The 14,021-nt window shown below is 40.3% G+C and overlaps 1 protein-coding gene across 5 annotated transcripts in view; it reads left to right on the forward strand.

Moving 5' to 3' along the window:
- The window catches only part of ctnnd2a (catenin (cadherin-associated protein), delta 2a), a 221,379-nt gene that overhangs the window by 195,701 nt on the left and 11,657 nt on the right, over positions 1-14,021 (forward strand). For all 5 annotated transcript variants that reach the window (XM_031849928.1, XM_031849932.1, XM_031849929.1 and 2 more), the window contains exons 20-21: positions 5,996-6,248; positions 8,198-8,282. In XM_031849928.1, the coding sequence (XP_031705788.1) occupies positions 5,996-6,248; positions 8,198-8,282 (338 nt within the window). The remainder of the gene's footprint in view (positions 1-5,995; positions 6,249-8,197; positions 8,283-14,021) is intronic.

Genomic DNA, 14,021 nt, shown 5'->3' on the forward strand with positions numbered 1-14,021 from the left:
GTGTGTGTGTGTGTGTGTGTGTGTGTGTGTGTGTGTGTGTGTGTGTGCGCGCAGAGTATGTTAGTAATATTCCTACTTCTTTGTGGCTCCTCTCCAAATGAGCCCATGATTCAGAACTCATTATAATACTTTAATTATTTTATGATTTGTATTTAAGTAAGGGTGATGTAAGTAAAATTGGTGCCCATAAAAGGCCCCTCCCTTCCCCTTAATGACAACACTGATGATTCAGAGTATCTCCAGGGTTTGTGTGTTGTTATAATTCAGGTGTATTGTCTTAACACTTGTTGAGGCTGACATCCAAGGACCATAACTTTCAAGTTTTCAATAAAGAAATATTCCCACTGAACGGAATCCAGACCCCTGTTGCCGTGAATCTGGCGCCCCCTGTTGATGATGTGATGTACTACTGATTAAATTACCCCCAGGAAACTCACACAGATAACACAAAGGCACTGAAACACTCGTTTTGTCACTGAATATTTCAATGTGGCAGCTGTGACACATTGTTATTATACAGCATACAGTTCATATTTGCTGATATCAAATCAACACATTGTGGGAACAGCATTTTAATTGCTTCACCTGTTAAGACAAAGATAGTTTTCACACACGATATTCACCTGAATATATATAGACAGAAGCTTTTGTAACCAGTTAGAATATAGCAGCCCACAGAGGGGACCTCAACCCAGTCACTGATAACCTTTATTCTCAGACGGTTGGACGCCACAACCAATCAAGCCGTTTTCATCTTTCCCCACATCTCCCTGAGACAATTACCTCCAATTTTACTTCGATAACACTCTCCCTTCTCCGTCAGTAAACAATCAAATCACTCGATTGTTGAGGGTAATTGGATCTCTTTAAATCAAATCAGAAATTATGGCCCTGATGAAGCATGGCCTGCTCAGCGGAAGTTAGTGACACATGAGGGAATGCGGCCCAGGAATACATTACCATCTCTGCCTCCCAGGTGAAGGTGGCTATATTGGAGGAGTTGTGTAATACAGGTTTATTAGACTGTGCAGTGATCAGCGCAGAGCTTGTTTCTCTCCTTGAGGACATGTTCCAGGTGTGGCTCACATTTCAGTGACAGAGAAAGAAGATGAGGGGAGATTGCACTCCAGCATGTAGAGGTGCTGTCTGTGTCACAGTAGGACTTTAGAGTAGAAGGAGTCGCTACCTACTCGTAAAGAATACATTTGAATTTGCTCCACAGCTCTTTTATTCCTTTCCTTCCTGCGTCACTACCTATGATCACCGTGAGGTTACAGGAATAGTTCTTCCATGAGGTTTCTGGCTTTGACACGTAGCTGGGCTTCTGGTTGTATATGTACTACAGTATGCTGATTGGTTATACTTTCTATTCAGCTGTACTCATTTCTCACAAATTTAGATTAATCATCAACTAAATACCAAAAACTTAAATGTGGCCTTGAGAGAAGAAAATTGTAAATTTAGTTGTAATTAAAAATAAAAATAAAAATGTCTTCATCAGGGTAATGAGAACATCAAAATATTTTGCTTTTAATTAAGATGTGTTAAATTTTGCATTGACATTAGGAAAGTGCTGCAACTCCCTCTCCTTTATATGAATCTATAATTTATCAATACGCTACTTGCAGGCTCTGGTGTCATAGATGTAGAAAAGAGGCCAGATTGTATTTGACTTAAGTGGTGTCTGCACACAGCTTTGCTTTAGTTTATTTAAGTTCGGCCTTTGCTATTTATTTTTGTATATAGTATTAATATTCCTTCTATGATAAAACTCTAAAACCCCAAGAGACAAAAAAATGACATTGCGAGGTTCAAATTAGAAAAAATTCTCAAGTGTTTCACAAAAACATCTCACATCAAAACTAACCAAAAAAAATATCCACAAAAACAACCAACCAGGAAGCCAGATAATGAGCGATGTGTATGTTCACGCAAGACATGTGTTGAGGTGCAGACATTGCTGTATGTGTGTGTATTGTCAAGGTGAGGTGCGTGTGTGTATCTGAGGCTTTCAGTCATGCTTCTTAGCACTCAGTAATTATCGGTCTACCTCTAACAAGGTGTGTTATTAAAAGGGTTGGAAATAACAAAGACCTCTCCGTTTCATTCTTCAGCTATCAAGGCGTTTCACATTGCATTCGTCTCAGCATACGCTAATGTGTTTGCAGGCTAATTCTTCTCTTACTTTACTTGGTTTCTCTGTTCTTCAGTCATTCCTTTTGTTCCTCTTCTTCCTCTTTCCCGTCTCTCAAACATGGCTGACTTCTCTGCTGTTTCCCCCTCCTCCTTCTACCTCGCTTCCTGTCTCTCCTGCCATATCATCTTCTCTGTTAAGCACTTGCCCCCTGTGGGAAGAATGTGATGACGTTGCGGAGACTGATAGGGATATGCATGCACACACCTGTGTTGACACACACACACACACACACACACACATACACGCGTGCCAGCATATTTCAGGGAAATGCTGACAGCAGTTTATCAGAGCATCTGCCTGTAAGCAGAAAATACTACAAACACATCTTATAGGATGCCTCCAACAGATTTAACATTTTTGTGTATAGTCTTTACCCACGTTTTATTATTACTTAATTCCCTACAGTCAGTTAAAAAAAATGAGACACTTCATCAGTTAGTCACTCAATCACTCACACAGTAAATTCTCTGGCAGTCAGTCGGTAAATAAGCCAGTCACTCACTCGGAAATTAGTCCGATCATTAAATCAAGAAAGAAAGTAAATGAATCAGTCAGTCATCAGCAGTGAATCAGTCAGGAAAATAGTCAGTCAAATAATGAGTCTCCCTCTTAGGATGCAGCTTCATTTTGTCCTCACAGCCAAAAAACAATGACCGCTTAACCTCTGTTCAGCCTGCCAGCCTGAGATAACACTTGGCCAATTAACTACCAACTCTATCCTTATGGAAAGAGTTAGCATCGGTGTGTGTGTGTGTGTGTGTGTGTGTGTGTGTGTGTGTGTGTGTGTGTGCTTGCAGACCGATGCAGGAGTGGGTTGTTGAATCTGACTGTGTATACAGTGTACAGTATATGTTGTACGTGTGTGTGTGTGTGTGTGTGTGTGGGGGGGGGGGGGTCTTTTTGTGTGTGTGATTCCATAACCATATGAGCTGACAGCTAGTGTCTCTCATGGCTGTTGTTCAAAGTGATCTTTTGAACAACATCTGTCACTTTCATGTTCACATGTTGTTGCTTTAGAATCATTCTAACAAGGTTTTCGGGGCTGAAATGGAAGTTACTTCTGCAGAAAACAAAGCTCCTGTTTTCTTTTTTATTTGGTCTCAAAGTGATGATGATTTGTATCATTCTAGAAATTCAGAAACATACTATAAGTAATTTAACCTCCATTCAAGACTTTAGGAAATATTACTTATCCTGCTCATTTATATAAATATAGTAAATACCAGCCGTCAATTGATGTCTCGTCTGCTCTCGACGACCAAACGGCCAAATAGCACAGAAGTAGTCGACCTTTTAAAAGACATCCAATAGTGTCAATGTGATGATTGTAGAGCTGTTAGTGAGGCTGTTATTAAAACTGATACCATTACCAGTGAACACCATAGACGCCATCTTTTGTATGTTGCAGTTGGAAAATCCACCGATTGCGACAGCGAAATGTATATGTATGATTTCAAGTTGTTTTTAAAGTCTTAAGTAATTTCCAAACAGCTGATCTCTTTAGTTTTCATCAACAAACACAGGAGGAAATAGAGCATTTGTTGGGAACTATTTTCAGCAGTGGATGAATCCACACTTGGTGCTCTTGAGTCTAGTTAGGGTTTGTATGAGGGATTGGATCCAAATAAACTACAGCATGATGATGATGATGATGATGATGAAGGAACAACAGTGAGGCTCACTGATGTGTTTTAATGGAGCTCTGTGGCTCATAATTAAACAAGTACTAATTAATGCCTCCTACAGGTATTTAACCCTTGTGCCTCACTAGGGGCTTTTGGGGATTTTTCATTTAATGATAATTTTGTTTCTGTTAATGCATATGTCAAAAATGTAGTAAGGTTGTGAGTTTTTTTTTCCCAAATTTTGGGATTCAATAATAAGTCTGTAATAAATTGTGTAGCCAAAATACACACAAAATGTCCCCATTGGGACCCATTAAAACCAGCATGTTTGATCCCACGGCCATCACAGTATACAATCATACATTCTTTTATCTCAGAGCAAAATTGTAGTTTTTACTATTTTCCACCATATTGAGCTATTTTCTCATGTTTGCCTTTTGAGAAAAAGCGTGAATGCTCAGATTCCGTCCTTTGTGTTCATTGCAAAGAGTAATAAATGTAATGGTCCACTTTAAGGTGATACGACAATGGATTCAACGCTCAGTGAAGCACTTCCAGTTTGTATCTACTTTATCCGAACCAGCACTTCTGTGTAGGACTTTTGAAAACATTTGTAAAATTCAAAAGGAGATGGTGACTCACAGTGGACAGATCTTAAGTGTTTTGTGTGGACAATCTGGCATGCACTCACACCGTTTTAAATGGCATGCTTCAACATGCCTCATAGATGGCCGACTGATTCATTTGTGTGGAGATGCTCTGTTGATATAAGTGCACCTTCTTGATGTGCATCAGGGTAAGAGGGCTCGTCCTAGCCGTACTATTGAGTGGGTTTTGTTGGCTCATTATTCAACAATCACCTCTGCATCCAAATTGATGGTTCTTCACCTCGAACATGACCTGTGGGTTTTGTCCCAGGGGGGTTCAAGATGATTCAAGTGTAATTGACAGGATTTATGACGGTCAAGGCATTTCTTACCCCTCGTGCCGCTCCTGTTTGATGAATCTCCACACACCACCTCAGTCAGCACAATCTCCTCTTTCCTCTCATCTCTTCAATTCCTCTCCTGTCTTCCATTCTTCCACTCATCACCTATTTGCCCTGATCTCTCCTTTATTGATCATTTTCATGATCTCACTCTCACGGGAAACTCTCTCTTGTGGGAGTGTCGGAGTAGTCGAGTCAGAAACACTGCGGGAAATAACACTCAATTGAACCTGATTATTATTTGACTAGTCAAAGTGTAATATATATATATGTGGGAAAATGATTTGTCTTAACATACAAATATGTCAATCTAAATATATGCCAACAAACTTCATCTTCACCAAAACAATCTATATTTTTGAGATGATATTTATTCATGTCTCGTCTAGACTACCTTACTGTCTGGGTGAGTTCAGGTTACATGTAGATGGTTTTGTCCTCAACTTCCGTCATCTCCTCTTTGAGATCCATACTCACACCACTTTGTCTTAAAGTCCCCTTCAATCCAAATGTTATTGCTTCTCTGCTCCGCCCAGCTTCCTATCTGCCAGCATCTCCTGCACTTCTTAATTACTCCCACTCTCTTGCTGCTTCGATCTGAACAAGAACCATTCTTTGAATGTCAATTTCTTTTTTTTCATTCTCTTCATATGCCAGCCTTTTAGAAAAAGACCACGAGTCGCTCCCTTTTATTGGATTCTCAGCATGTCTGCATTAGTGTGTGTGTGTGTGTGTCAGTGGATTTCAATGTGCCCCCTCAAACTAAAGGTTTGTGGAGATATCCAAACTCACTTTGATTTGATTTAAAAAATAGTAAAAGGACAATTTTACTTTACATGTCATCGAGGTTTTGAAGTATCCGTCAAGTATGTTGTTGAGGTAGTTGTAAGAATTTGTCTACTTTAAATTCCTCATCCATAACCACACTCAACCTAAATACTTGTCAAAAACAATCCCTTTGCATTGATACATGAAATATCATTGGAAATATTAACCCTCGCCCTACGCATGGTTTTTCAGAAGGAACTCAGTCCAGTTGCCTCTATATGTGTCTCTTCTACTGTTCACAAAACAAATATCCAAGGGCAATTTTTAGAACAACTTTTCATGATGCTTAAATTGGCTATATACAGTATGGGAGGATGTGCAGAGAATAACATTTGACCGATGTTTTTTTTGTCCCAGGTAAATATGCCATGAGAGATTTGATCCATCGGTTACCAGGCTGCAGCAGCAGCAGCAGCAACAATAACGCCACCAGCAGTGGGACCTCCGGGACCACAGGCCCTCCCAGCAAGGCCATGTCAGACGATACGGTTACTGCCATCTGCTGCGCACTGCACGAAGTCATTACCAAGAACATGGAGAACGCCAAAGCCCTGCGTGATGCTGGTGGCATCGAAAAACTCATCGGCATTGCCCGCAGCAAAGGAGACAAGTGAGTAGGCCAACGTTTTGAGGCCATAACACAAAATTGGGTTATCTTTATTTCAGATGTGTGCGATAGCTTTAATGTTGGAGAAAAACATTTTTCAAGACATTTTTCCCCACTGAAGACAATACAACATGGTTTGCTAGATTACTTTACTCAAAATGCCTTACAGTACAAAGAGTGTCTATATTCTTTACATTGTTTGTCCCAGTGAGAATAGAACCCGCAACACAGTGTTACTGGCATGCCACTGAGCCACAGTAGCAAAACACAGAGTCCATCCCTGCTACTTAACAACCACTTGAAATGCATTTGCAGGAGTCCCAAATTGGGTTCAGCAAAAACCCTCAAAGGATGCTATTAAAATCTGAGGATAATGATGTAACAGTTTACCGAAAAGTATGTCGGATGTATTTATAACCACAGAACAGATACACCTGTGCTGCTGTGACGTGTTTTTAGATCATAATGATTATACGTCCTTACCGGTCTTCCAGATTTCAGCAGGGATCATTTTCTGCACAGGAAAGGTGGAGAACAATCACTGTAACCTTCACAGCAGAAGTAGTGGTGTCTGATGCAGAAGCAAATGCAAAGAGGAAAATGTGAACTTAATGCCACATTGTACTTCCACTTTAGTTTGTAGAATAAGCAAGAGGACAAAATGAGAAAGCTCTCTAATGACTTGCAGTGGCTTTTCCCCCGTGCTCAAGGACAACCAGCCCTAAATAACTAGTAGCTTAAAAAGACGTCTGCAGAACAAGGAACAAGGAAGACGCATCAGGAATATAACTCCGGTCACCATGGGACACCAAGCAGGGTGTTTCGGCTAGCTGCTATGGCAACTACCAGGTCAGGGGTTGCAATGACACCAGAGTTGTTGTCAGACAGAGGTCAACCGCTCATTTATTGTTATGCAGAGACGTCTCAGTCTATTTAGGGAGCGGTGCTCAAGGGCACCATTACAGAGAGAGATGAGGTGCTGGAAGAAACCGTCACAAGTGAAAATTTCACAGTGAGTGTAGTTGGCTGCTAATGGCCCACACATCTTCATTTTCCCAGGGTAGGTAGACTGAGGATAAATACTCCTTATCAGCTGTGCCATGCTACATTCACATAATTACACACTTTGAGATTGGGAAAATGCCCATTATAGCACCACCATATACATCCACTGTTTACCAACTTATTTGAAACAGTAGGAGCTGAATAATACAATGAATTGAAAAATTATAATAATATAGATATTGGCGTATGACCTATGCCTTTGAAACAGTCAGTCCCTAAACGTATCCCCATCATACAAACCGCTACACAACTTGATGATGATGTTTAAGGTAGTGAGGTCACTGTTAAGATCTGTTTGCACTGCAAAATCATTGACTTGTGTTAGTGTTTGAATATTTTTTTTTCATGCAACAGTGGAGATTAGCATGTTAAGATACATTCCAGTGCATTGAGTTTCTAGCATGCTAGTAAAATACCGTCCTGTTGATACCATTGCGCCATATTTCAATCTTCAAAAATACTCTCTGTACTTCTTACTGGGGAAAAATGAAACCCGGGGTGAAGCTGTTTTCCTGAGGACTTTTGTTAACTTTGGTGGACAAATGGATAATGAGCATCCCTTCTGCTTCCCTCTTTAGCTGTTAGAAGGACAGGTCTTCTGTACTGACTCCTACTAGAGTCGTTTTTCAGCTAAGTGGGGGACCATTAGCATGGCAGAGAGGGTCATTTTAAACTCATCTGGAAACTCTCCGTTTTTGCGCATAGAAAATCACTCTCTGCTGAAATGAGCAATGGCCCTCTTACTCTTAGAGCCATCACAAGTGCCACTGGCCTGCACACATCTTGTGCAGCTGGTAAAGACAGGGGGGAGCATAACATATAGCAGCCTTATCCAAAGGAATGTGGTCCAGGAGAAATAACTCTCTCTTTTCTCTGACTTTCTCCAGACACTCAGCAAAGGTGGTAAAGGCAGCCTCTCAGGTCCTCAGCAGTATGTGGCAGTACAGAGACCTGCGCTCCCTCTACAAGAAGGTGGGATGTTTTACCAACCATGTACTCAATTCATCTTAAAGTCTTTCTGTCCTGTTTACCTGTTATATTTCCGGTCACTCTCTACTGCGTTATTGCACAATAAATCCTTTTTGCATAGCAGGCACTATTTTAATGGGCTTTTAACCGTGCTACCTATTGTCATACACATACAGTAACGTTATCATTAATCTTCTACTTACCAATATCATGTACGTACCTATGGCTACTAGTTGAAGGATTGAGACCTAAAGTTCGTGAGAGCTAATGTGACGTCCACATAGGCAATGTTATACATCTTTTTTTCATAGTGGATTCATCACAATACAGTGTGTTGTGGATTAACTCATTCTACACCTAAAACATTATTCTGAAGGAGTGAAATTAAATCCATCTTCACAGTATCAGACATCTTGCTAGAAGCATAATGCTGCCATAAAATTGACATCGTCCGTTAATTAATTAGTGCTTTGCAGATGTCCTCTGATAAAGGGCTTTGATATAGAGACATTGATGTGTAATGTGAATCAATTATAAATTAATTTAAAGAATATTATGTGTGGATACACCTTTGTTTTCAAGGAGCAAGAAAGGCAACACGCTTTGGCAAAAAAACAGTGTGATGTTAAATTGGCTGGCAAGCACACTTGCTGTTCATATGAGGTTTTTCACAGAGCATCTTTATAATTCAAACAAGTTATTGCTATATATGGCATATTGGCCTTGAACTATCTGAGGATGAACTATTTAACGATGAGGGCATTTCACTTTCACCGAAGCAGATGTTGAGTGTTTAATGAAGCAAAATGAAGTTATCGTTTATTCACATCTGAATGGTAAGCTGCATTTTGCTGGAGATTTTTGCTCGACCTGTTCTTGGATACCCAACTGAAACCTCATTGGATAAATTGTGTCTTGTTTCTTGGTCAGGACTAGTACTTGTCAGGATTTGCTGTTGTGTCCCAGACTCAGTGTGTAACAATGCTGTCGTAAGGGGCTGCTAAGCTAATTCCATCCTGCAATCGACAACTTAGACATTAGACATTCCTAATGCTTGCCACAAGCTACCACTATCAGTCAGCTGTTTTTCTAGTGTATGGTATTGATTTGATGTTCAGAAAATATACAACTGGGAGACAAATGACAATGAATCATTTGTATTACTGTGAGATGCATTTACACAATTCATACAGAAAGCTGCAAACAGTGCAGTCTGTTTTACGGGGGGAAAAAACACCATGTTGCTAACCTTAACATTAGGCAAGGTTAGCAGCCTGGGCCTGGGGGCCCTCAACTTTAAGGGCCCCAAAACAGCCATTTATTATGATGTTTAGATGTGGAAAATGTGAACTATTATGTTGCTATTTTCACTCATTGTATCTCAAAATTAAGCACTTCAAAAGTATGCAACTCAATTGTATACTGTACGTACAGTGTACTTCTACTTCAAAAGAAAACATTGCAGTGCGACATTACCTGACAGAGAGACTGGTTACATAGAAGAATTAGATTTAACTCACTAGAAATTTAATAATTAAAATATAATGAATCGCTATTCTGTTCGCTAACTAGCATTACAAATTAAAAGCTCCACCTTGAACAGCCTTTAAGTAAATTAACTACACTTAATTTCACTCTTCACTTGAAATAAAACTTTAAAGGCAGGACTTTTACTGTGTGGTATTAATATTTTTTTTACCATTAATAGTTGATAGTTTTCTTGAGAAAAAAAGTTTTGAATGATGTTAATAAAAGCTGTTAATATGTCACTTTTCTAAGTTGTATATGTTTTCATGTAAGACAGCAACCATTTAGATTCCCAACATGTTGTCAGTTTATCCAATTACTGCCGTTTGTAAATTTGCTGCAATTGATGGGTGTGAGAGCCGCTACAGCCCGGCCATAGCTTTGCATACCTCAACCCATGGTGTGAACAGTCTGCTAGTGAAGTCATACTTAATAATTCGAACACAGCCGAGGGACTTGGCCCTGAGGTCAGGCTCAAGAGTTATTTTGCTGGCAGCAATATTATTGGTGTTATATATTAGTACGGCAAAAACTTAGACAAATTGAGTTTCAATGGCTGAGTGGTGGTGTTCCTGTGTAGGCTGGTGCTCGTTGACTCTAGGGAAGAAGAAAAAGTTTGGTTGTAATGTTATCCAGCATCCATGTAACATTAGCACTAGCAGGCTATATCCATTATCCAGCAGCAAAAGTGAACTGCAGTCAATGAGCCTTCCACGGTTTGCTCGCTGCGAACGACATATTGTGAGTGTGCAGAGCCCTGAAGCTGCGCAGAGAGCTGTGTGCTTGTTTGTTCAAAGTGTATTAATATTGAACGTATCACGTGTCCAAATTACACCAAATTAGAAAAAAAGCACTCCATGGGGTCCCCAACAATACACCCACTAAGTGTGAAGTAGATGGGCTGAGCGGTGCTTTATAGTTAGATGATCAAAGTAGATCTCCCTTTAAACAACCTCAGTGTCACATTTGTATGTAGTCTGTGTGGTTTATGCCACTTCATAGGTGTCTTCACAAATGCTTATCGTGCGTATACGCGCTTTGGCCCTGAGGTCTGTCATAACCACTCCCAACTAAACAAATAATTGAGTTCTGCCGGCCACCATCACAACTGAGCAACAGTGTTTACAGAGCCAGGTGGATCAATAACTTTGTGTAGCCTGTTGGGTCATTTTTTTCAACACACAAACACACATACACAAGCTAACATCGAGGCTAATGGTTGTTTAGCCCATCATGAAGACGAAAACAATGTTAATGCTGCTGGCTACCAGGATACTGTAGCTCGAAAATGCAGTAGCAAACTTGGAGCTCACGGAGAATGGCACAAACAAGCAAGAAGTGAGGAAATGATGAGTGGTGTGTGTGTGTGTGTGTGCTGCTCCAACTCTGACACACTCTTTCCATCTTACACAAACACTGTTGAAACCAGATTCCTCCTCCTCTTTTGATTCTTTTCAAATGACAAATACCCGGACACTCCTGCAACTTCATTGAAAGTAATGGCAGATGTTCTGTTCCTTTCACTAGTCAATGATGAGTGTTGTCGAGAGAATATCTGCCACCAAGGTTATCCGCCGTTCAGAGCACTAAAACATAGCGGCGTAATCAATGAGTCTCAATGAGATATGTAGGAGGTGTCCTTGGCTTTGAATGTGTGTTTTTCATCTCTGTGTAGGGAGAAAATAAAAGAACAAAGCTGATTTTTTTGATTTATCTGAGATGCTGAAAAGTGTTGCATTTCATTGTGATATGGTGAAGTATGGTTACGCTATTGTCCCATATTCAGCTTTTAACGTGGAATCTTTGTTGGAGGACATTCAGCAGAACACAGAGATTATTTGAGAACTACAACATGATTCACTTCAAAAAGTCATTTCATCTTGTGTTATCTTCCTCAGATGATATAGTGATGGATTTCCTACATGAATTTCAAGTACCTGCACTTCAGTTTTCAAAGATGTTGTCAAACCTGAAACAACAAGAGTGAGCTGTCGTTCTGACGAAAAAAATAATATAAAGATATTTTTGTTTTTGATGTTTTGATGCATTAGAAATGAGTAAACACTCCCACCTTTTTATCAAGTCAAGCAAACAACATTCTACCCAGATTCTATCCCAGTGACTTTGTTGCATGATCATCCTGTCGTGGGCTCCCTGTCCAAGTCCAAGACTTCTGACTGTTGCAGCAGTCACTTCAGGACAGGCTGCCCCCCGGCATCAGCGTGTCCTCGCCTCATCCTGACGACTGTGTCGCTCTCTTCATTCGTCATCCTCTCCTCCCCAGTATTACACTGAACAGTATCCCCATGTGGCCCCTTGGAGCCTCATCTGCTTCACACTTCTCTAATCATTGCCACTGGATAGCATTACACTCGACTGGATGGCATAACACTCCAGTGATCAGACATGAAGGACATTGGCTTCACACGGCAGCCGGGTCCGACAAAGGTTGCTTCATTTGTTTATCTTTTTACCCCCCCCCCTCTTTGCCTCGAGAGGCCTTTTTTTTAACCAGACTATGTTTTGATAAAGAGAGTTATTAAAGGAAAGAAACAACTTGCTTAAGATTGATGAATGCACAGTTTAGAACAACAAAATGAGTTTTGCATCTGTCGCATTTGATCAGATATGATGTAAACATGAATTCAATGGGGGGTGGGGAGGGGGGGGGAAAGATTATTGAAAGACAAGACTTTTCCACTCCACAACAGCAAAAAAATGTTTTAAATTGAAACAAGATATCATCTGTATTCCTGTTGTAATATCCTCAGTTATACTCTTTGAATGATCAAGATCTTGCTGCAGTTGAAATGTTGTTGTTATCGAGAACAACTTTTATTAAATGCAGCACAGACAATTTTTATTCTCGAACACACTTTTTAAGCAGTTTGGTTAGCAAAACTGCTGCATAATGCTATGTACAGTCACTCTAAAAATGACTTTTAAAGGCTGATACACGCCATACCTGACTATTTACTTCCTAACTTGCGTGAACACAGCCCGCTGAGTGACAATCCAGCCTAATTTTATAACTGTGGAAATTGTTGCATTAGAGGATCCACACTTTGACTTTATCAGCCAAGTCCAGAGTGCGCAGTAAGTGACTTTACTGCTAGTATCCCTGCATGACGTATTAGGTCATGGGTGTTAGGTGCAGCAGAAATCCTGTTAGTCTCCAATCCAAACATGGATTAGCATACAATTTAGACGAGAGTGGAGTTGGATGTCTCTGCAAAATGTTTGTGAGCCAAAGCAAAGGAGGAGAAAGAGAGAGAGAAGTGAGGAAAGAAAGTGAGGTGAATTCTTGAAATTGTTGTAGTTAAAAAATGCTCGAGTCGTATGTGTGTTTGTGTGTGTAGTTTTGGACAGCGGCAGAAAGTGTTGGGTCAATAGTGAGTCCGTTTGAGCTCTGTTGGCAAATAATTGTTTGCTTTGAAGTTTTGAAGTAACGAGAGCATTTTGAAACATACATGCATGTTTGTGTCTGCAAATGTGTGTGTGTGTGTGTGTGTGTGTGTGTGTGTGTGTGTGTATTTCTTTGAAAATGTGTTTTTTGTCTGCAGTAAGAGGAGTTAATCACTTCCTACAGCAGTGCCATGGGAGCAGGCTGAGAGAGAGGGAGAAAGAAAAGAGAATTACGCAGAACGGGGCTGGGCTGCCCAGCAGTTGTTGAACGCACGAAAATGAGAAGTTGAGGGCCCATAAATAAACAGTAACTTGGTATGAAAATAGCATCTGAGTTGACTTGAAAGATCAGTGGTGCAGCAGTCATTAATAAACCAAAGCCAAAATCTGTTTGTAGCAACACTAGCACTGACTTTAGGATAAATCATTTATAATAGTCTCCCGGGTGCAGTAAAACTCTACTTTTACCCAAGTTTATTTGGATTATTTGACAGGAAGCATCCTCATTCAGTGTGTGTGTGTGTGTGTGTGTGTGTGTGTGTGTTAGTAAGTGGTGTGTGTGTGTCTGTCCGTGTAGTGTTTCGTCTACAGTTCCTGGGAGGGAAGCCACAGGTCATCTTTTAGGTAAACGACAAATGTGCATTACTGTTCAACGGGGGATTTCTAGAGAAAACAAGTACTTGAAACATGGTCACTTTGTAAATAAACCTATTCTTAATAGGACCAGGAGGACCAAATTCTCTGTCTCACTTACACAAACATATGCTCTCTCTCTCTCTCTCTCTCTCTCTCTCTCTCTCTCTCTCTCTC

Source organism: Anarrhichthys ocellatus, unplaced genomic scaffold, assembly GCF_004355925.1.
Source record: "Anarrhichthys ocellatus isolate YVR2014 unplaced genomic scaffold, GSC_Weel_1.0 scaffold10, whole genome shotgun sequence".
NCBI classification, from domain to species: Eukaryota; Metazoa; Chordata; class Actinopteri; order Perciformes; family Anarhichadidae; genus Anarrhichthys; species Anarrhichthys ocellatus.